The sequence below is a fragment of the Bos taurus genome, chromosome 18 (genome assembly GCF_002263795.3).
Source record: "Bos taurus isolate L1 Dominette 01449 registration number 42190680 breed Hereford chromosome 18, ARS-UCD2.0, whole genome shotgun sequence".
NCBI classification, from domain to species: Eukaryota; Metazoa; Chordata; class Mammalia; order Artiodactyla; family Bovidae; genus Bos; species Bos taurus.
In genome coordinates this window covers 43099693-43123916 of record NC_037345.1, presented here as the reverse complement: position 1 = coordinate 43123916, position 24224 = coordinate 43099693, and the positions used below count along the sequence as shown (strand labels likewise).

The window sequence follows — 24224 nt, the reverse complement described above, 5'->3', positions numbered from 1 at the left end:
GAGCCTCTGTCCTTTCTCCTGTCTACACTGGGGAGCATGTTGCATATTTCACCCCTGCAGGATGGTTGTGAGGATCAAATGAGATTTTTTTTTTTTAAATACTTATTTATTTTAGTTTGGTTGGGCTGGGTCTTAGTTGTGGCACGCCAGATCTTCAGTCTTCATTGCTCTGAGTCTTAGCCAATAGACCAGCAGGGAGGTCCTTAAATGGGATATTTGAAAGTGCCTTTTCAATGTATGAAGTGATAATTGATGCACTTCCTTGCTCTCGAAACACTCCTCATCTGGATGTCCCCGTTTCCTGATTCTCTGGTGTATTCTGTGTGGATCGCCCCAAGGCTGGCTGTTAACTTGGATGGGCAAGGTGGGTACACAGCCCAGTGTGCCCCTCTGGTCTGGGCTGTCAGACCAGCTGGTCCTGCCTTCCCGGGAGAAGGCTTGTCGATACCCCCAGACTTGGGACAAGGTTGCATCATCTTCATGGCCAGCCATGGAGCCCGACCCTTGGGTCTTGAGGGGATCAGACCTGAGAGCTGCCTGCCTTTACCTGTACAGACAGAGCAGGCGTTGCGGCTCACCTGTCGTGTGTGATGTCAGCGTTGGGATTTCATCTGTGGTGTTGTCTCTGCCTTGGTGCAGTTCCATCTAGAAGTGTGTGCGGTCACAGCTGCTCGGTCGTGATATTTCCTGGGGAAAGAGCCCAGGTGTATCTCTAAACAGCAGGTGAGGTCTCTGAAAAGCATTAAGTGTTTCTAAATCAAATAATGTTTTCCTGTTGACTATATATACTTTAATGTAGTTTCACGGAAATTTTCTTCCCAAGACATAATCCTTGTTGAGATGACTATAAACATTCTTTAAGTATGTTCATTAGTGAAGGCTTGAACTTTTGGAAAATAATCATTACTGGGGTGACTTTTACCTTTGTGGACAGAAAAAAAATGGGACAGAACCCAAATAGTATTTCCACCCTTCTCTGCTCCAGCTTTGCAGGCTTTGGCTCACTCCTGCTTTCCTGGGCTTCCAATAAATAGGGTTTACCCTTTTCCCAAATTGGTCTTAGCTGATATGTGATCTCTTCTGGTCATTCTTCCCTGAAGATTCAATCTTAGAAGATCTATCTCTTTTCATCACTGCCCTGTAAATAGTCACCCCAAGTGGAGGAAAGAGCCCCAGATTTACCTGAGCAATAAGATCTTTGATGTTTCTCTGACCCTGAGCTGCTCAGCTGTAAATCACTGAATAAAACAGTCGACAGAGGTTTATGCAGCAGATGTCAACGGGAGCAAAGGCGGCTATAATGGTGAGGGGTTGTTGTCTGCCAACACAACCCTGTGAGGGCGGCTGGTGTGAGGGGCCCTGATTGGCAGTGGACCCCAGAAGTGTTGGCAGCTTTATTTTTAACCAGACCACCTACGTCAGAACTTAGGGGGCCACAGAGAGCTGATCCCATCATTTTCTCAGGGTTTGGTGAGCTCTGGCAGCAGCTGGCTGAGAACAACTCTTTCCATCTTCCGCCAGCATTCTTTCCAAGGAAATTAATTTGTCATCAGAAAAGTAGTCACAGGTGCTTAAGTGAGCATTGAGTGTCTCTAGAAATGACTTCATAAAGTAAGAATATTTGTTTGGATTTTTGTATCTAGGTAAAAATAATCTGCACAATGAAGTTTATTCGTTGGGGTAGACTTTGTTGGACTTTGGGCCAAGGGGCCGTGTTGTCTGATGTTTCAATATGTATGTTCAAGATGCACAGCCCTTCTCTCTGTTGCTGAGACGCGTAGACCAGCCTGTCGAATGGTTCTCCTGTCTGTGTGTGCTCAGTCGCTCAGTCGTGTCCGACTCTTTTCGACCCCATGGGCTGTAACCTGCCAGATTCCTCTGTCCATGGGATTCTCCAGGCAAGAATACTGGAATGGGTTGCCATTTCCTCCTCCAGGTCTCCTGTCTGTGGGCCCACATACATCGCAGGGGACAGAGCTCTGCAGGCATTAGGAGTGATACTGTGAGAGGCGGGGGAGGCCAGGACAACCTAGGTTGCCTTGGAGATGATAGTGCTATGTGCATGCCACATTCCACACTTAGAGATGCTACATTCTACACACACACACACACACACACACACACACACACTCACTCACACACACAGCCAGTACACTACCCACCTCCCACATCCCTGCTGGGTATTTGTTGTCAGAGCCCCGCTTCCTGGAGAGGTAAACGGGGAGCCCCTCTTCCAGCCTGATGAGGGTCTGCTGTGCGGCTGAGTAGGGGCAGGGAGAGGCACCGCCGGGCCTGCTCTGTGGGAGATAGCACCGATCGTCCCGGGTCCTCTGTTCTCAAGGACCTGCACTGCAGCTCATGACGTGTGAGAACATGGCTTATCGGCTTTTCCTGCAGGAGTCGGAGGGATTTGGTGACAGACTGTTCCTTAAGCAGAGAATGAGCTTACTGTCTCAGCTGACCTCAACGCCCATCGACTGCCTGTTTCAGGTAAGATACGGGAGGTCCCGAGGGTGCAGATGTGTGAGGAGTGCTCCGTCTTTTATTTTTTAATATATATTTATTTTTGTTTATTTGGCTGCTGCTGGGTCTTAGTTTCAGCATGTGGGATCTAGTTCCCGACCGGGGATCAGACCTGGGCCCCCTGCATTGGGGGTCTTAGCCACCGGACCACCAGGGAAGTCCCAGGAGCTCTCCGTCTTTCCCCGCCTCTTGAGTCTCTGTAGAATCCATCAGGGTGGTATGCATAGTTCAACACAGAAGTCCATTTTGTGCTCAAGGAGGCGCTAGGGATGCTGGGGTCTCATGGGATCAGTTTGCTGCCCGTCTTCTCTGATGTGAGCTGTGCTGCAGCCCTGCTGGATTGGGCCCCTGTGAGTGGAACCCTCTGCCTGGCTGTCCTCCTCTCTCCATTCAGCGAAACATAGCTTGTTCTTCACCCTCTGCTCAGTGGCACCTCACTGGCAGCTCTGCTAGAATCAGTGCCTCTTCTCAGCTCCAGCAACCTGTGTGATAGACACCTGTGTGCCCGCGCTGGGCTGGGAACACAGCACCTGCTGGTGGTTAGACCCCCAGGCAGAGCAGGAGGCTCCCTCCTCGGATCTGATCTACCACGGGGAGGCTGGCGAGGTGCCCTGGGAGGCAGTCATCAGGAGGCCACCAGCCAGAGTGGGTTCCATGAGCTCTGCGCCCCAGAAAGTCTCACTCCACATAGGAAACATATCCAGGAGTCACAGAGGTGAGCCCTGCAGTTGGCAGGGGTCTCCTACTAATTGCAGCTCTTTTGAAAGCCAAGGCTCTATTAGATTGTAAGACAATTGTAATCTAAAAGAAGGGTCAGAGTCTGCGCCAACCCTCAGGGTGGATTGTCCCCCCTTTGCCTGTTGCTCTGGAACTTTTGTCAGACTGTCGTTGTTTTAGTTATGGAAAAATCCTAACATTTGCAAAAGTAGAAGAGAGTAGTATGATGAACGAACCTCCATGTAGCCATCTCCCTAATCTTGTTTCATTTCTATCCCCTGGCCCCACTTTCGCCATCCATCTAAATCATTTTGAAACAAGTCCCAGAGAACAAGTCATTTCATCCATCCACACATTGATGGGCTTCCCTGGTGGCTCAGATGGTAAAGAATCTGTCTGCAGTGCAGGAGATCTGGGTTCAATCCCTGGGTTGGGAAGGTCCCCTGGAGGAGGGCGTGGCAACCCACTCCAGTATTCTTGCCTGGAGAATCCCCATGGACAGAGGAGCCTGGCAGGCTACAATCCCTGGGGTCGCAAAGAGTCAGGCACAAGTGAGCTACTAAGTACACACACATAGATATATGTTTCTGTAAGGATGCTTCAAAAATTCACAGTTTAGAGAACGAATCGTTCCGTCGTATCAACAGTGTTTTTGATGTCACTTTAGCACATTGCATCAGGTAACCAGAAGGAAGTGGAGAGACTTCTGAGTCAGGAAGACCAAGATAAAGATGCCGTCCAAAAGATGTGTCACCCTCTGTGTTTCTGTGATGACTGTGAGAAACTCGTCTCTGGGTAAGAGGGCCCCGCAGCACCAGGAAGGGGGAGACTCGGGGCCTGGGTGGAACTTTCCCCCTCGTTTGCTGTGCAATTTGGAATCAGAAACTTATCCTTGCTGCACTCTGCTGCTTCTGCTGTAAACTGGAGATGGTAACCTCCGCCTCTTTGGAGAATCAGATGAAATAAAAATATTTAGCACCCTCCTGGGCTGCTTAACCTGGGGAGGCGGGCAGAGGGCCTGCCCCTACCTTGGAAAGTGGGTTTTTGGATGGAGGACTGTCAGCTCCTCCCCACAACCTTTTCGGTCTCCTCTTATCTTTATCGGGCTCTTTGGCTGGGTGTCAAAGGCTGGAGGGCTGGGTGTGGGGAGGGTCCCAGCGGAAGCCATGGTTGATGCTCTCCGGGTCGCTGTAGAGGAGACCCAACTTGGATCACACCGGAGGTCTGTCTTCTGGTCCCAGGGCCCCAGCATGTCCTTACCTTGGTCTATTTCTCTGTATCCTCTTTCCCTTTTAGGAGGCTGAATGACCCCTCAGTTGTCACTCCATTCTCCAGAGACGACAGGGGTCACACACCGCTCCATGTGGCTGCCCTCTGTGGTATGTGGTCCAGCCTCTGTGCTCTCAGGGCAAAGGGATGGGGGCCAAGGGTGCCCCAGCAGAGCGTGGATGCTGGGGGAGGCGGTGTGGGGTGGTGGCAGGGATTGTATCACAGGCCCCCCACCCTGGGACCTTCATGTGCTGTCCCTGGGCTGGAAGAGCATGTGTCCGGGCTGTGTGGATGCCTGACAGTGCTCTGGGCTGGTGTCCAGCCAGGAAAGGCTTGAATCTGAACTATGAGACTGAATTAAGGTTCTTATATTCCTGTTAAAAAAAATAACTTTACTATCTTTATTTTTTATTCTATATTCTTTTCCATCATGATTTATCATAGGATACTGAATTTAGTTGTCTGTCTTTTAAAGTGCACAAATAAAAGTGCACATTCAAGGTAGAAAACACAACATCTGTAAACTCTTGCATCCTGCAGTCGTCTAAAGATTGTTTTGATCCATGACTGAAACGTCACCATGCTTGAGTGTGTGTGTATATAAAAGATATGATATTGTGGGGCTCACACGGTCTGTGGGGTGCTTTTTTCCACTAGGAGATATGTAAGAACATTTCTCCATGTCAGTTTTTTTTTTCATGGTTGCACGGTATTCCACCCTTGAAGTGATGCACCCTGGACTCTTCTGTGGGCATCTAAGGCTCTTTTCTCCTCCCTTCTGTGGCTGCCGCAGGGGTGTTAGGTGGGGGTGGGGCCGAACTCCCTCCAGAGGGGAAGCATCACCCCAGGGTGTCCAGAGACTGCAGCGTGTGACTTGATGTTAGCTCTGGTTCCCCCCACACAGAAAGATACCTCCTGGCATGTCTCGTGCCAGCAGATGAGAGGGTGAAATAAAGCCGTGGCTTCGCTCACTGGTTTCAGAAAGCCCACCCTTTTCCCTTCTGTTCTGCAGGGCAGGCGTCCCTCATCGACCTCCTGGTTTCCAAGGGCGCGGTGGTAAACGCCACGGACTACCACGGCTCCACCCCGCTCCACCTTGCGTGTCAGAAGGGCTATCAGAGCGTGACGGTGAGCAGCTGGGCTCTGCTCGAGGCCTTGCAGGGCTGGCCTCTCCTCTGCTCCACGTGGCTCTGTGAGGTCACGGCAAGCCTGGGGTCTCTGGCGCCTCCCCCAGAGTCTGCTGGGCCAAAGCTGTTAGGTGTAGATTAGAAATGTCACGGTAATCCACGGTAAGACAGGCACCCCCCCAGATACTAGAAATATTTTAGATAGAGCCCCAACATGGATTTTCCCTTAGACTTAATACCTATGGTGAGAAGACAGTCCAGAAACTGGAAAGCAAAATTGTTTTGCCAGTCACTGATGTTTCGATTTCAGATGAAGTTGTTCGGTACATAAAGTGCCTCCGTTCCTGCTAGTGATTGATGGGGGTTGTTTTTCTTTTTTAAAAAGTTTTTATTGGAGTATAGTTGATTTATAATGTTGTGTTAGTTTCAGCAAAGTGAATCAGTTATGCATATATCCACTCTTTTTTTTCTTTTTAATGATCTCTAAACTTTTTTGCAGGAAAGATGTATGATACTTTTTTTGCTTTCATTTTTCAAATTTTTTCAATGTTTTTGTGTAGTTGAAGTATAGTTGATTTACCATGCATAAGTTGCAGATGCACAGCAAAGTGATTCGGTTATATGTATGTGTGTGTAGGTAGTGTATTTACAGTGTACAATCTTTTTTTTACCTTTTTAATTTAAATTTTTTTAGGCCAGTATATGTCTGACAATGCATACAAGTCTCAGCGCCCTGGGGTTGTGGGGAGCTGACCTTCACTGACTTATTAAGCACCAGGCCCAGGGCCAAGTACTTTTGTTTTTTGTAACTTTTTCTTTATTTTCTGGCCACGGCATGCAGGATCTTGACCAGGGATTGAACCCAGGCCCCTTTCAGCGGAAATGTGTTGTCCTAACCACTGGACCACCAGGGAAATCCCTATAGTATATATTCTTTTTCAGATTGGTTTCCATTATAGGGCTGATCTAATTGTAATTGTAATGTAAGTAGATAAGGTTGAAAATGGAGACTGGGCAACAACCCCCTGTAAGACCCCAGGCCGTGCTCCCCGAGGGCTCCAGCCTGCCCTGCCGTGCTCACTGGCACTCACTGCTCTCTCCTCTCCCTTGGAAGCTGCTGCTGATGCACTACAAAGCCAGTGCCGAAGTGCAAGACAACAACGGTAACACCCCTCTGCACCTGGCCTGCACCTACGGCCACGAGGACGTAAGTGGTCCTTGCTGTCCCCGGGGAGGGGCCTTACCCTTTCTCACTGGAGGAGAAATGTGGATTTCACATTTGTTGCCTGTTGTATTTTATGTTGACAATTATTGGAACATTTGGTGTATTATTTTTTTAATTAAAAAATGTAAAAGCATATTACAGATGCTATATTGAAATAACAGAAATATGAAAAGTAACTGCCCATTGTCTTTTCCTGAAATCTTATGCATCCTCCCTGCTGCCATCTGCTTCTTGCCTTTGTTTGTACTCAGTCTTTACATTTTATATTTTTGTGGTAATATCAAGGGATTTTACCATTTCCATTTTCGCTTAATATTTAACTGTGTATTTGTTTTTTTCCCCTAACCACTCTCTCCCTTGCTTCTCTCCATGGTGAAATATAGGTAGATTTATACAGACAAAGGGCTAGGTGGTTGAGGAGTGAAAATGAAATCATACTGTACACATGTTTAAAAAATATATTTATTCTTATTTGGCTGCATTGGGTCTTTGTGATGTACGGGATCTTTTGTTGCCGTTCGACGGTGGCATGTAGGATGGCTCAGCAAGCAAAGAATCTGCCTGGAGTGCAGGAGACATAGAAGATATGGATTTGATCCCTGGGTCGGCAAGATCCCCTGGAGAAGGAAATGGCAATCCGCTCTAGTATTCTTGCCTGGGAAATCCCATGGAGAGAGAAGCCTGGTGGGCTACAGTCCATGGGGTCGCAAAGAGTCAGACATGACTGAGCAACTAAGCACAGACATGCATACAATGTGGGATTTTAGTTCTCTGATCAGGGATCGAACCTGCATCCCCTGCATTGGAAGGCAGGCTCTTAACCACTGGACCACCAGGGAAGTCCCCCTGACATATTTTTATGCAGCTTATTTTCCTAACTTACTATATTGTGGACATCCTATAGGTCAATCAATGTAGATCTAGCCCATTCTGTAATCATTACACAATAATACGTCGTGTGTATTGTGTCAGGGTCCCTGAGGCCACTCCCCAGTTCAGTGACTCACTGGGAAGGCTCACGGGACTCAGCGTCCAGTTGCTTCACAGCTCTGTTGTAGTGGAAGGACACAGAGCAAAACCAGCCAAGGGGAGGGTCCAAGGATAAAGCCTGGAGGAAACCAGGTACAGGCTTCCAAGAGTTGCTCCCTATGGAGTCACTCAGGACACACTTATTCCTCGGGCAGCGTAACAACACATGCACAGTGTTCTCCACCGGAAGCTCATTAGGGACTAAGTGCTCAAGATTTTGCTTGGAGGCTGGTAGTGTGAACCATATCTGCCTAGCATCTTTCAAATTCCATACTCCCAGAAGAACAGCAGGTGTTCAGCATAAACCATTGTTGGACAAACAGTTTAGGCCCAGTGAGTGCATCTTATCTATCAGTCAGGGCACTGTGAGAACGGTCCTCATATCCAAGCTCCCAAGGAACTTGGCCAGTCCAGGGCCAGACTTGCAGGTTGGCCTCTCACGGGATGATGGTCAGGCCTACTCTGGGAACTCCTTTCTACACATGATATGCGACAATTTATATTCAGGCATTCCAGTTGATTGGCAGTTGGGTTCTTAAAAAATAAAAATGATGTGTTCTGATCAGGTTACCTGGAACCCTGGAGGTGTAACATTCTATTACTGCATGTTTGCTTAGCAGATGGCACCTAGATCGAGTCGGGATACGGGCTGAGGCTGCAGGGTGCACAGATCTGCCAGGGCCTGGCCTGTGAGCTCACGGGGGCCTCTCCCATTCTGTTCGCAGTGCGTGAAGGCTCTGGTCTACTTTGACGTGCAGGCCTGCAGACTGGACATCGGTAACGAGAAGGGAGACACCCCCCTGCACATCGCTGCCCGCTGGGGTTACCAGGGCATCATCGAGACCTTGTTGCAGAACGGGGCGTCCACAGAGATCCAGAACAGGCTGAAGGAAACGCCCCTCAAGTGTGCGTTAAACTCAAAGGTAGCGTTTTTCCTCTCAGAGCAGCAGTATGATTAAAAAAAATAGCACCATCCGCAGGTCAGGTCTCTGCCGTGCTGTTCAAACTGCATTGGTCCCCAAGGCTAGCATTTGTGCATACCCGCTGTGCTGCGTACCACACGTGGTTGTTAATGAGGTTCATGCAGTCATATTATTTTCCATCTTAGTAGGAGTTTTTCTCAGTGTCCTACCAAGAGCTGCTCCTGCAGAGTTTGCCTCTGAGGGCTGTTGGCTTGTGAGCAGATAGAGTGAGAGGAGATGGGGCGGTGGGTCCGGCCAGGGAGAGCAGGGGCGGGGCATGGAGACAGCAGCATCAGCTCTGTTCCCTGTTCCTGTACCCTCAGCGCCTAAAACCTTATTCTGAGTCGGCCAGCTCTGAATGTCATTGGGTATAGTTTCCTCCATAAATGATTTGTTAATGAACTACTATCCTCTCTTGCCAGTAACTTCTGATTACATGTAGTTTGGGGCCACATGTCATGCAGTGCTCACTTGCAAGTGGGTCGGGAATTGGGGGGGTCCTTCCAGAGGCCAGGCCTGTATGCCTTGTGGCAGCAACCCTGTTGAAGGGATGCCCACAGAGAAGCGTTTGACCAACGAGCCGGGGGAGCACAGGGCCACCTGCCATGGCCATCCGTGGTCCTGATGTCCAGAGCAGCCTGGCTGGTGGCTCGCACAGGTGATTCTGTTTCCATGCAGGTCTCCAGATGTCTCTCTCTGCACAGGCCCTACTTTTGCCTCTTGATGTTTTATCATTCCCAGCCCTCATCTAGGGAGTTCTTTTAGTTCCTTCCTGTCTTCTAGGAGTACCGGTTTTTGTTTTTAAACCACTTTATTGAGGTATGAGTGACATACAGAAAGCTCCTCAGATGGTAATAAGTCTGCCTGCAATGCGGGAGACCTGAGTTCAATCCCTGGGTTGGGAAGATCCCCTGGAGAAGGAAATGGCAACCCACTCCAGTGTTCTTGCCTGGAAAATCCCATGGATGGAGGAGTCTGGTGGGCTATAGTCCATAGGGTCACAAAGAGTTGGACACGACTGAGCAATTTCACTTTCAGTTTCATTGAGGTATGCGTGACATACAGAAAGCTGTACACATTTAGCATATGCAACGTGATGGGTTTGGAGATAAGTCCATACCCATGAGACCAGCACCACAGTCTGTGCTGTAAACAGATGCATCACCTCCAGATGTTTCCACTCCCGTGCCCTCTTTGTCTATTGTGTGTGTGATAAGGGCACAATGTAAGACCTAGTTTTTGGAGTTTTCTGAGCCAAGTTTTCAGAGGTTTAAATCCCTGCTCCTGGCCCCGGGGAGGGGAGCAGGCTCAGCTGCCCATGCCCTCACGGGGTCTCAGCTTTGCAGCAGCCAGAACTGGGGGACTGGGTGAGGCCACCCTTGGCTGGAGATGCCCATGAGGGGCTGAGGGCACCTCTGTCCTCGAGCTTCTCCCAAAGGCCCTTCCAGAAGGAGATCTGCAGACAGAAGAAGCAGACGGCCGTCCTGCCTGACTCTGAGCTGCCCCGACTTGAGGCCCCTGGCTGCCAGTGGAAAGGCCATGTTTTAGGCCTGTGGACAGCCAGCCCAGGCTGGACCAGGCAGCCTCTGAGGCCCCTCTGTGCCTGGGTTCCCTTGTTCCCCGAGCCCATTAATGGGGAGACCGGATCCTCCTGTTGGACTTAGTGTGAACCCGAGTAGGTTTCCGCCCGCTGTGGGCCTGGCTGGGCTGTGTGCCCTCCCAAGGAGGTGGGGAGCACCATACAGGTGATGAGACTTCGGTGACTCATCTCAGGACTCATCTGCGTCCCCTTCGTCCTAGATTCTGTCCATCATGGAAGCCCACCATCTGTCCTTTGAGAGGAGGCAGAAGTCTTCAGAGGTAAGACGGCAGGGCTGCACTCATCGGCCCTGTTGCGACCAGCCTCTGTCTGGCCCTCACCCCCTCTCTTGCCGGGCTGTAGGTGTCTGTGCAGGCCCCTCAGTGCTCCATGGACTCCATCAGCCAGGGCTCCTCCACCTCCAGCTTCTCCTCCGTGTCGCTGAGCTCCAGGCAAGACGACCCCAAGAAGGACTACAGAGAGGTGAGGCCCCCAGACGGGAGGGTGGAGGGGGCCTGTGTTCTAGGGGCCACTTAGAGCCCCGGCCTGACGGGCCATGCCGCGCCCTTGGGGGAAGCCCAGCCTCCTCCTCCTCGCCCTTCATGGACACACGTGCTTAAGTGTCTGTGTGTGTGTGTATGGGAGTGGGTGTGTGTAATGGGAGGGGGAGTATTCTAAGAAGCCTACAGGTAGAGTCACCTGTAGGTCCACTGCTTTAAGATTATTTTACAAAGCACTTTCTCTGCCCTTCCCTCCCGCTCTGTCAGCACACTTATTAACTTGGTGTGTCATTCCTGACTTCCTGCTGAGTTTATGGAGATAGTTACGTGTCCTCTCGCACTACTTTTTATAAAAGCTGACTTATACCCTGTTTGTTTTGTTTTTTTTTTTCTGTCTAACTTACCTTAGAGCTTGTCCAGAGTCAGCCCACAGAGCAGACCATGGCATGGATATGCCCCAGTTCCTCCCCTGTGGTTGGGGAGCCCTCACTGACCCCACCCCGGGGCCCCTCCACCCCTTCCACCCCTAGCTCAATGCAGAACCACAGCGAAGAAAAGCCTAGAGACATGCTCCAGGGCCTAACACAGGCCGGGAGTGGATCCATGAGCTTTAACCTCATGGTATCCTAGCTGGTGGATAACGAGAGCTGAACAGATGCAGGTCTGATGGGTGGTCGCCCTCTTAGGAAGCACTTGGGCTGCAGGTGGCTGGTGTCCCCCTGTGCCACACAAGTGGCAGGTCATCTTATAGGCCTTATGTGGAAGGTGCCCTGTGCGAACAACTTCGGGGGTGTGTTTGAAAGATACTGAATGAAATCAAGAGACGGGAAAGCTACTCGGTCTTCAGAATGCTCTTTTTTTTGTTTGTTTTTCTAATAATAACATGAATTTGAATTTCACCTTTATTTATTCTTTTTGACCATGAGGCTTCTGGGAGCTTAATTTCCAGACCAGGGATTGAATCCAGGCCCCCAGCAGTGCAAACACTGAGTTCTACTCACTGGACCACTAGGGAATGCCCAGAATGTGATTTGTATTGTTTCTAGTCTTACCATATTCTTATCTTTTCCCTTACATTCTTTTTCCTTTTATTAAGGTAGAAAAACTTTTAAGAGCTGTTGCTGATGGAGACCTGGAAATGGTGAGTTTTGTTTATTAATTAATAGTTTATTTTTTAGAAAGATTTAGGTTCATAGCAAAATTGAGCAGGAAGTACAGACAGAGTTCCTATATCCTATCTCCAAACACATACAACCTCCATAAAAATGGTGAGTTTCTAGAAGTGAATTTCAAACGGCTTGCTCTCAGCTGAAGCAGCTGTGCCTGTGTTTGGTCTCCAGGTGAGTTAGGAGCTGTGGGGGGTCTTTGTTCACGTTCACGCAGAAGGGGTGCATTTCATGAGTGATGGTGATGGGATGGGACGTACCCCCCAACAAGTAACGAGGCAGGTGGGATAAAGCCTCAGAGGAAGCCTGCCCCCGCCTTTTAGACATTCATATTCCAGGAGGGTGGCGATGCTGGCAAGAGGGCCGGATCCCACTAGCCCGGAGCAAGGTGAACAGACTGGGTAGGGGATGGGTAGGGGTGGCGAAGGGGAGGACAGAGCACAGAGGGCCTTGGTGTGGCCCTGCAAGGAGCTGTGGGCAGTGTGGCATCCTGGTCAGGAGGCTGAGTCCCAGGCTCGGAGCTGAAAGGACCCACAACAAGCAAGTGTCCAGATGAGACGGCGCTAAGGTGTGCGTCCTAACCCTTCCTGTCAGGCGACGGGGAACAGCTGTGATGAGATCACTGGAGACACTCATGGGCAGTCCCCCTGGCTTATCTGAGGCTTCCTGAAAGGAATTTGTTCTGTCTTCCACTTTATTTTTTAAAAATTTAAAAAAAAAAATTTTTTTTTTTTTTTTTTAATTTATTTGGCTACAACGGGTCTTAGATGCAGCATGCGGGATCTCTAGTCGTGGCCTGTGGGATCTAGTTTCCTGACCAGGAATTAAACCGAGGCCCCCTGAGTTGGGAGGAAGGAATCTGAGTCACTGGACCACCAGGGAAGTCCCCTGACTTCCACTTTAAAAGGAGTAAATTAGCCCTTACCAGATTTGGAGCCTTGAGTGGATCGGGTTTACAAGAGCGCTTTTAAGAGTCATGTTTCAAGAGTGCTTCTCAAGGATGATGGAGTTTGGGGTGGTGGACAGAATTTCCTGGGATTTGATTAGCACAGTCTCCGGGGGTATATGGAGTCTGAACATAGTTATCAGTGTCTTAGCCTCTGCCCAGAGCCCACTGTGAACCCCCAGCCTGACTCACAGCTCCTCTCATGGGAGGATCTGGGGTATGGATCTGGCTGGTGCCGGCTGCTGCCCTCTCGAGACCAGCCCCAGGGAAGTCAGCGTTCTTTAGGGAAGCCAAGGAGGAGTTTCTCAGGCTCCTATGAGTGTAGAGAAGAGACCGACCCTTCAGTGTCATGACACATCTGCTTTCATCCTGTGGGTGGGCGAGGGGGTGGGGCCACTCACGGAGGAGCTGAGCAGAGGCAGGCTGCCCGGTGCCCGGTGGTCACCACCCAAACCCATCCACACACGACACAGCCCCCATCCCACAGCCCGAGGCCATCGCCCTCAGCCCCCTTCCCCCATCGTATGTCTTCTAACCACCGCCAAGAGGAATTGCCCTGAGTCCAGTCTGTCCCAGCCAGCCTGGGAGGTGAGGCCCCGGGGTCAGGTGAGGCCTTCGGCCTGGATGGAATATTTGCTGTCAGCAGTGTGGAGGGGCCCTGGAGGGGGGGTGTTTGGAGGGGCATGGGATCTTCCTGGGGCCCTCTGTCACCCCTTGCAGGCATTTGCTGGCTTCCCCAGGGCTCAGAACCAGGCCTGGAAATGTATTTGCGTTTTCTCACATTTAATATCCCAGAAACTAGCCTTTACTGGAACATAAATTTGACCTGTTAGGGGTCTTTCCAGTGCTTTCGCCTGTGGGCTACAGCATTAAGGTGGAAGGGATGCTTGTGAAGTCAGAGAGCCTGTGTTTAGGTTCTGGCCACCACTTCCTCATCATGTGGTCTTGAACAAGTTGTTGGCCCCTTGGAGTGAGTCTGCTCCCTGATAAGATGAGACAGACTGCTTGTCGAAGGAGGACAATTAGATAACATAAGAGGACGTAACATAAGAGGAGGTGCTCGCGAGATGCTCTAGGACCAGGGCTTTAAAGCTGTCACCCTGAAGCAGCACCACGCTGCCCCTTTCTAAGACAGAAGAGAAGAATCTAATGCAATCTGCAGAAATGGTAGCTCCATCTCTCTGTCACCACTAAAAGGATTTAGAAAGGCCTGAGCACAGGAGACCCTGGAGTCCTCAAGAAAGAGCACCATCATGCATAAGGTACTTTCGTGGTGGTGGAGATGTAGGTCCTGATTTGGGAACATTTATGTGTGTGTGTGGATGTGTGTGCATATGGTGTGTGTGTGGTGTGTGTGTAGGACACTGTATGTGTGTGTGTGTGCATGTAGGACACCATAGCTTGTACAGGAGCTGAGGATGGGTTTTCAGTCCGCATTTCTCCTCACTGCCTGACACCAGGTACGTTACCTGTTGGAGTGGACGGAGGAGGACCTGGATGAAGCAGAAGATGCTGTTGGGGCGGTGGATCTTGAGTTCTGTCACCCCTTGTGCCAGTGCCCCAAGTGTGCTCCAGCTCAAAAGGTTTGGCGTCTCTTCTGTTGGAAGGTGGGGGCGGGAGTAGGCGGCCAGTTCTTCTTTTTCCCTTTAGGAAAGTCGTCCCCTTCTCAGCCAGCTAAGGCCTAGTGGCTGGCTGTAGGTGTCCCTTGAGACCCAGCTCAAGGTAGGGGAAAGTGGACACGCATGCAGGATCAGCTTGGGCTGCCTGCCTTCTGAACGCGCAGGTCAGGGCACAGGGCCACGCACGAGGGTTTAGTGTTTCAGCGGTTCTCAGGGCCCCTGAGTCACAAGGCAGGAGCTTATGAACAGACACACACCAAGGGGCTGTGTCCGTGTGGCCGTAGTCCCCTGGGGAGGCTGCAGGCGACATCCGCTGCCCTCTGCCTTGGCTCATGTTGGTGCACCCTCTGTGGGAGGGCCCCCCTCCTAGCACAGAGAGACCCCTGTCCCCTCACCACCCCCCCCATTTCCCGCAGTGGTAATAGCTTGCAGAAGCACAGTACGTACCCTGCCCAGGGCATCGCCATGGACACAGTCCATCCGTCTTAGATCTCCGGTGTTACTTGTGCTTGTGTGCATGTATATATGTTTAGTTCCGTCTCTTTTACACATGTGAAGGTTTGTGCATCCACCACCACAGTCACGGTACAGATCAGTGTTCACATCACAAGGAAAATCACTCATGTTGCCTCTAATAACCACACCTCCTCACCCCACCCCACCATCCCTGGCCCCTAGTCACCACTATCTGTTCCTCAGCTCTAATGTTTTTGTCATTTCAAAAATGTTATATAAATGTCATCAATACGGCATGCACCCATCGGGGACTAGCTCTGCTCATTCAGCCTAATTCCAGGTCGTTGCGTGTCATCAACATTTTGTTCTTTATCACTGAGCAAGCTGTAACACGCCACTGGGCTGGAAGAGGGTGAGGGGTTAATTTAATCACAGCATGAAGCAATTTACTTTTGTGTCTTTTTGAGAAATTACAAAGGAGAAAAAGGTAGTAGGTTTTAAGTGAGCAGGAACATAAGTTTATCTGACAAATTCAGCAGACACTGTGATGTGTAATTCCATTTTTTTTTTTTTTTACAATTAATGAACTGTGAGGTGGAAAAAACAAAGTAAACAGCAAGAAGAACAGCAGAGATACAGTGATTGCCTCCAGCCATACAGTCATCGGCTGGGCCTGAGGTGCTACTTCACATCACATCCTTTGAAACAGCATCTGCCTTTTTTAATCCTTTTGATTTTTAAGCAGCCCACGTAGGAGAGGTCAGTTTTCAGGTTTTTGGACTGTGAACATCCAGCAGCATGGGGACAGAACAAAAGTCACACATCCCAGCATGCACTCTGCTGCAAAGGTTCATGTGAGTGACAGTCTCAGCCATCTCTTAGGTTAGAGACACCCATGGTGAAGCTTTTTTTAATAAGGTAGTATTATCTTGCTCTGTATCTGTTTTGTAAAGTCAAATTACTTTTCTTAACATGGGACCTTGAGTTAGACAGCACATGAGTACATACTATATATTCAAAATCATTTACAGCTGCTCAAAAACAATGAACTACTTAGGTAAACATTTAACAGGACATGGATAGGTTCTGCATGCTGGAAATCACAAAATGTTGATGAAAAAAATCAATCAAAGAATGCCTAAATACTTAGAGAGATAAACAGACTCATGAAGCCTCGACATAGGAAAGAAGTTATTTCTCCCCAGATTGATCTACAGTTTTAATGCAATTCTTATCAAAATCCTAACAAAGCTTTTGTAGACATAGACAAGCTAATTTTAAAATTTATACGGAAAGGTGCAGGTCCCAGAATACTCAACAACAATCCTGGCAAAGAAGAATAAATTAGGATCACTCTACCCAATATTAAGGCTGACTATGTAGATACACTCATCAAAACAGTGTGGCCCAGGTGGAGGGACAGACACACAGATCAGACAGATCAGAGCGCTCAGAAACAGACCCACACAGACATGGCTGTGGAGGTCCAACAGGAAGGTGGTGGGGAAAGGACAGCCTTTTCAACAGATGGGGCTGGAGCAAACGGACATGTTCAGAAAAAAAAATAAAGAATCTCAACCTAAACTCACACCTTGTACAAAAACTGATGCAAAGTGGGTCACAGACCTAACTGTAAAATGTAAAATTATAAAACTTTTAGAAAAAAAATACGGGGAAATCTTTGGAATCCATCATTTAAGCAGAGAGTTCTTAGACTGGACACCCACAGCATGATCCATAAAGCACAATGGATAAACTGGACTTCTCATTTATTTTTTTAATTAATTAATTTATTTTAATTGGAGGCTAGTTACAATATTGTAGTGGTTTTTGCCATACGTTGACATGAATCAGCCATGGGTGTACATGTGCTCCCCATCCTGAACCCCCCTCCTACCTCCCTCCCCATCCCATCCCTCAGGGTCATCCCAGTGCACCAGCCCTGAGCACCCTGTCTCATGCATCGAACCTGGACTGGCGATCTATTTCACGTATGATATTATACATGTTTCAATGCTGTTCTCTCAAATCATCCCACTCTCGCCTTCTCCCACAGAGTCCAGAAGACTGTTCTTCTATGTCTCTTTTACTGTCTCGCATATAGGGTCATCATTACCATCTTTCTAAATTCCATATATATGCGTTGGTATACTGTATTGGCGTTTTTCTTTCTGGCTTACTTCACTCTGTATAATAGGCTCCAGTTTCATCCACCTCATTAGAACTGATTCAAAGCTTTCTTATCCATTTGTCTGCCAATGGACATCTAGGTTGCTTCCATGTCTTAGCTATTGTAAACAGTGCTGCAATGAACATTGGGGTACACATGTCTCTTTCAGTTCTGGTTTCCTTCGTGTGATTGCCCAGCAATGGGATTGCTGGGTCACATGGCAGTTCTATTTCCAGTTTTTTAAAGAATCTCCACACTGTTCTCCATAGTAGCTGTACTAGTTTGCATTCCCACCAACAGTGGAAGAAGATTCCCTTTTCTCCACACCCTCTCCAGCATTTATTGTTTGTAGACTTTTGAATAGCAGCCATTCTGACCAGTGTGAGATGTTACCTCATTGTGGTTTTGATTTGCATTTCTCTGATAAAGAGTGATGTTGAGCATCTTTTCATGTGTTTGTCAGCCATCTATGTGTCTTCTTTGGAGAAATGTCTGTTTAGTTCTTTGGCCCATTTTTTGATTGGGTCATTTATTTTTCTGGAATTGAGCTGCAAGAGCTGCTTGTATATTTTTTAGATTAATTCTTTGTCAGTTGCTTCATTTGCTATTATTTTCTCCTATTCTTAAGGCTGTCTTTTCACTTTGCTTATAGTTTCCTTCGTTGTGCAAAGTTTAATTAGGTCCCATTTCTTTATTTTTGCTTTTATTTCCATTGCTCTGGGAGGTGGGTCATAGAGGATCCTGCTGTGATTTATGTTGGAGAGTGTTTTGCCTATGTTCTCCTTTAGGAATTTTATAGTTACTGGTCTTACGTTTAGATCTTTAATCCATTTTGAGTTTATTTTTGTGTATGGTGTTAGAAAGTGTTCTAGTTTCATTCTTTTACAAGTGGTTGACCAGTTTTCCCAGTACCACTTGTTAAAGAGATTATCTTTTCTCCACTGTATATTCTTGCCTCCTTTGTCAAAGATAAGGTGTCCATAGGAGTGTGGATTTGTCTCTGGGCTTTCTGTTTTGTTCCACTGATCTGTATTTCTGTCTTTGTGCTAGTACCATACTGTCTTGATGACTGTAGCTTTGTGGTATAGTTGGACTTCTCATTTAGAAACTTGCCCTGTGGAAACCCATGCAAAGAAGCTACAGGCAAACTACTGACTTAAAAGAAAATGTCTGCAAACCATGTATCTGACAAAGGGCCAGAATCTAGACTATACAAAGAACCTCCAAAACTCAATAGTAAAAACAAACCAGTAAGAAAATGGGCATAGAAAATGAACGTCCATTTCACCGAAGAACATTTAAAGATGGCAAATAAGCATGTGAAAGGATGTTAAAGGTCATCACCCTTCAGGGAAATGCAAACTATAACCACCATGAGACAGTGCTACGCACCTACCAGAACGGCTAAAATAAAAATTAGTGAAAAGTGACAATACCAAATGTTGGTGAGGATGCGGGGAAATTGGTTACTCATCTATTGCTGCTGGGAATGTAAAAGCCACTTTGGAAAAATGTGTGTGGTGTTGTTCCGTATAAAACTAACCATAGAATTACCCTGTAATTGCAATATGATTCAGCAGTTGCTTTCCTTATTGATCTTAGTGGAATGGAAGATCCACTAAGGGCAACTGATCTTTGTGGAATGGAAACATGTTCTCACAAAAACCTGTAAACAAATGTACACAGCAACTTAAAAAAATTTTTTTTATTGGAGTATAGTTGCTTTACAATGTTGTGTTAGTTTCTGCTGTACAAAGTGAATCCGCTCTATACTATACCCCCTCTTTTGCATTTCCTTCCCATTTAGGTCAACACTGAGTCAAGTTCCCTGTGCTGTACAGCCATTTCTCATTAGTTATTGGTTTTATACATAGGATCAATACTGCATATATGTCAATCCCAATCTCCCAATTCATCCCTCGCCTTACCCCCTTTGGTGTTCCATACCTTTGTTCTCTACGTCTGTGTCTTTATTTCTGCTAATAGGTTCATCAGCAACTTTATTTGCCATATCCCCAAACCAGAGACAACCCACATGTCCTTCAACAGATTAACTGGCTAAACGAAGTGCATCAGGCTCAGTGGTAAAGAATAAACTGTTGATTACTCGAAACAACCTGGGATCAGGGCATTTAGTTGTCTCCTGCTTTGGGCTTTGTGAATAAACCAACCAAGAACATTTGTGTGTACAGGTCTTTGTGTAAACATATGTCTACTTGGGTAATTATCCATGAGTATAATTGATATGTTACACAGGACTGGAAAAGGTCAGTTTTCATTCCAATCCCAAAGAAAGGCATTACCAAAGAATGCTCAAACTACCGCACAATTGCACTCATCTCACACGCTAGTAAAGTAATGCTCAAAATTCTCCAAGCCAGGCTTCAGCAATATGTGAACCGTGAACTTCCAGATGTTCAAGCTGGTTTTAGAAAAGGCAGAGGTACCAGAGGTTCAAATTGCCAACATCCCCTGGATCACTGAAAAAGCAAGAGAGTTCCAGAAAAACATCTATTTCTGCTTTATTGACTATGCCAAAGCCCTTGACTGTGTGGATCACAATAAACTGTGGAAAATTCTGAAAGAGACGGGAATACCAGACCACCTGACCTGCCTCTTGAGAAACCTATATGCAGGTCAGGAAGCAACAGTTAGAACTGGACATGGAACAACAGACTGGTTCCAAATAGGAAAAGGAGTACGTCAAGGCTGTATATTGTCACCCTGCTTATTTAACGTATATGCAGAGTACATCATGAGAAACGCTGGACTGGAAGAAACACAAGCTGGAATCAAGATTGCCGGGAGAAATATCAATAACCTCAGATATGCAGATGACACCACCCTTATGGCAGAAAGTGAAGAGGAACTAAAAAGCCTCTTGATGAAAGTGAAAGTGGAAAGTGAAAAAGTTGGCTTAAAGCTCAGCATTCAGAAAACGAAGATCATGGCATCCGGTCCCATCATTTCATGGGAAATAGATGGGGAAACAGTGGAAACAGTGGCTGACTTTATTTTTTGGGGCTCCAAAATCACTGCAGATGGTGATTGCAGCCATGAAATTAAAAGACACTTACTCCTTGGAAGGAAAGTTATGACCAACCTAGATAGCATATTGAAAAGCAGAGACATTACTTTGCCAACAAAGGTCTGTCTAGTCAAGGCTTATGGTTTTTCCAGGAGTCATGTATGGATGTGAGAGTTGGAATATAAAGAAAGCTGAGCGCAGAAGAACTGATGATTTTGAATTGTGGTGTTTGAGAAGACTCTTGAGAGTCCCGTGGACCGCAAGGAGATCCAACCAGTCCATCCTAAAGGAGATCAGTCCTGGGTGTTCATTGGAAGGACTGATGTTGAAGCTGAAACTCCAATACTTTAGCCACCTGATGCAGAGAGCTGACTCATTGGAAAAGACCCTGATGCTGGGAAAGACTGAGGGCAGGAGGAGAAGGGGACGACAGAGGGTGAGGTGGTTGGTTGGCATCACTAACACAATGGGTATGGGTTTGGGTGGAATCCGGGAGTTGGTGATGGACAGGGGGTCCTGGCGTGCTGTGATTCATGGGGTCGCAAAGAGTCAGACACGACTGAGCGACTGAACTGACACAGGAGGTATATGTTAACTTCATAAGAAATGGCCAGTTTTCCAGTGATTATAGCATTTTTCATTCCCCACCAGCAGGGTGTGAGAGTTCTAGTTGACTTATATCCTGGTCAACAATTGGTATTTTGACTTTTTAACTTTAGCCCTTCTGTTAAGTGTGCAGTGGTGTTTCATCATGTTTTTCCCCTTCTACTTCTTCACTTGTTTGTGATTTTTGAAGTATAACTTATGTACAGTAAAATTCACCCTTTAAGTTCAGCATAGTTTTTTAAAGAGATAATATTTTTAATCATCAAGAAGTGAACTAGATAACCCAATTTTAATCCTTGATCAGTCACAGAAACCACTGACATATTCATTCCACTATCAAATACTTGATCCAGCATCACAATTCAATGTTTGTTTTTAGTTCTATTTGTTTTGTTTGCCCTTTTAATTTAGTGATTGATTTTCCTTGTATCTGCATGATTGGTTTTAAAACTATTGTGAATAATAAAGAAGTTCCATGATAAACATGAAGGGGAGCTTCAGCTTGAGAGATAAATAGCCAACAGCTTTCTGAGGTTTGACAAACGAATGCTTAACCACCAGCGCAGGCAAGATAATAGACTCTCTATCACCCCCGATATTCCCTCCCGCCCCTTTGAAGTTGGCTGGATTGCATGTTCCCTCTCCCGACTGTCACTTATGTGCTTCGTGACCCTTTAGTTTTGTGATTCTTGGTTTGATTTGCATTTCCCTGGTAACTAAAGATGTTATTTTATGTGCTCATTTTTTACTATTTATTTGGCTGTGCTGGGTCTTAGTTGCTGCGTGTGACCTCTTAGTTGGGGCATGTGGGATCTCGTTCCCCTACCAGGTACCAAACCTGGGTCTGCTGCATCGGGAGCATAGAGTCCCAGCTACTGGACCAGCAGGGGAGTCCCTTAGGTGCTCCCCCACCAAGCTCAACTGTCTTTTGTGCCGCTGCTGCTGCTGCTAAGTCAGTTCAGTCGTGTCTGACTCTGTGTGACCCCATAGACAGCAGCCCACCAGGCTCCCCCGTCCCTGGGATTCTCTAGGCAAGAACACTGGAGTGGGTTGCCATTTCCTTCTCCAATGCATGAAAGTGAAAAGTGAAAGTGAAGTTGCTGAGTCGCGTCTGACTCTTTGCGACCTCATGGACTGCAGCCCACCAGGCTCCTCCATCCATGGGATTTTCCAGGCAAGAGTACTGGAGTGGGGTGCCATTGCCTTCTCCGGTCTTTTGTGAAGCCTTTTGTGAAGTCCTTTGAAAATCTTTTACCTATTTTTTTTTTAAAGTTGGATTGTCTTACTGAGTTGTAAGCAAGCTTGTTCTGTTTTGAATTTCTGGTTGGTACAAGTCCTTTGTCAGATATACATATTGCAAACATTTTTTTCCCTGTCTGTGACCTGCCTTTTCATTTTCTTACTTGCCTTATGCAAAGAGCAAGTATTAAATATTTTTATTGTCCAGTTTATCAAACTTTTGCTTTTTGTGTCCTAGCTATTCTTTGCCCATCCCAGCGTAGCAGAGATTTTCCTTTGTGTTCAAATGTAATAGCTGTAGCTTTTACATTTAGGTCTGCGATGCACTTTAGTGTGTGTGTTGGGTGTGAGGTAAGGGTTGATGGGCAGTTTCTGCCTATATGGATATCCACTTGTTCCAGCACCATCTAAGACAGGATTTTCTTTCGCCATTGAACTGCCATGGCATAATATGTATCATTGTAGGGGGCTTGCTTTCTTGAAAATGGAAGTTACACTTTGATATATCAGACCTTTCTAAAGTATTAATTCACTTATAGGCAGCCTGATTCAGGATCCCGCTGTGATTCCAGATTTTACAGAGGGGCTGCTGGGACAGGTGGCTTCAATTCCTTTAGCCAGTTTTCTTAAAAACTAACGACATTTGTTTCCACCTCCTGCCCTTACTAGAAGCTGGCAAAGATTCCCGTCAGTGGGCTTGGTGTGAATGTGACCAACCAAGATGGCTCCTCCCCGCTGCACGTTGCTGCCCTGCATGGTCGGGCGGACCTCATCCTCCTCCTTGTGAAGCACGGTGCCAGCGTGGGGGCCCGAGACGCCAGCCAGGCTGTGCCACTCCACCTGGCCTGCCAGCAGGGCCACTTCCAGGTACCAGTGCTGAGTCTTGGGCAGCGTGGACAGGGTTAGAACCTCACCTCATGGGGATACTACAGAGGGGGAAGGTGGCTGTCCAAAGGGATGGGCCTGTGTCCTTCCTCCCAGCCCTGAGATTCTGAGATGCACAGAGCAGGGCCGCTCGGCAACAGAACACACAGCCCTGGTGCTTTTGGGGGCGGAGCCAACCAGAGCCAGTCCTGATTCTCACCCCCACCTGGAACTGCCTCTGTCTTATTCTTGGGCTTTGGTCATTGAGGGCTGAAGTGTGTCTGATCACCTCTGTGTTCCCACAGCTCCTGTCTTGTGCCAGACAGTTAAATATCTATTTATTTTTTTCATCTTCCCTTAGTAGTTCTACTGTAAGCTTATTAAAGACAGGAATCATGTTTCAGGTAATGCCTAGCATCAGCTTCCTAACATGTAAAACTAGAGTAGTTATTGCAGCTCTCCAGAGGACATACAGTGATTCAGTGACAAGCACTGGTGCCTGGAACATGCCTGGCCTGTAGGAGACCCTCAGCCCAGGTTAACCCCTTCATGCTTCAGCTGGTCTGCATTCTCCTGAGGGTCAGACATGTGTCTAAAGAGCTCTCTGGATAAACCTACAGAAAAGTCAAAAGAATATCAAGTTAGAGAATCTCTCCCTGCAAATGTTAAATTTTTCTTCTCTGGGCTAGGTGGTGAAGTGTCTATTAGAGTCGAATGCAAAACCCAATAAAAAGGACATAAGTGGAAACACACCCCTCATTTATGCCTGTTCCAGAGGCCATCACGAAGTCGCGGCGCTGCTGCTGCAGGTAAGGCACCCGCCACCCTGGCCCCCACCCCGGCCCAGGAGCTGCTGACGTGGGTCGGCTCACAGGGAGCCCCTGGCAGCGCCCTGGGGAGGCGGCAGGGCTCATGGTGTAAGCGGGCCCTGGGAGAGGAGCTCTGGAATCAGGGGCCTTGGAGTCAGCGATGCATCAGAGATGCAGGGTTAAGGACTGAGACACCGCTTTTCCTGTAGGTTTGGGTCTTGCCTCATTTACCAGGCAGTTGAATCATTACCTGAAATGTGAGCTGAATGTCCTTTTTTGTCACTGCTTTTTTTTTCCTCTCATGATGAAGGCTGTATGTGTTGACTGTAGAAGGAAGAATTTATAAAAGAAGGGAAAAACCCAAATTTTCCATAACCCTGCTACTCAAGG

General features: G+C 47.6%; 1 protein-coding gene across 2 annotated transcripts in view; it reads left to right on the top strand.

Moving 5' to 3' along the window:
* ANKRD27 (ankyrin repeat domain 27) overlaps positions 1-24224 on the top strand; it is a 60522-nt gene that overhangs the window by 29721 nt on the left and 6577 nt on the right. For both annotated transcript variants that reach the window (XM_005219042.5, NM_001102532.1), the window contains 12 exon segments: positions 2398-2490; positions 3908-4035; positions 4537-4619; positions 5522-5637; positions 6751-6843; positions 8616-8813; positions 10653-10712; positions 10795-10914; positions 12028-12072; positions 14504-14626; positions 22831-23028; positions 23715-23834. In XM_005219042.5, the coding sequence (XP_005219099.1) occupies positions 2398-2490; positions 3908-4035; positions 4537-4619; positions 5522-5637; positions 6751-6843; positions 8616-8813; positions 10653-10712; positions 10795-10914; positions 12028-12072; positions 14504-14626; positions 22831-23028; positions 23715-23834 (1377 nt within the window).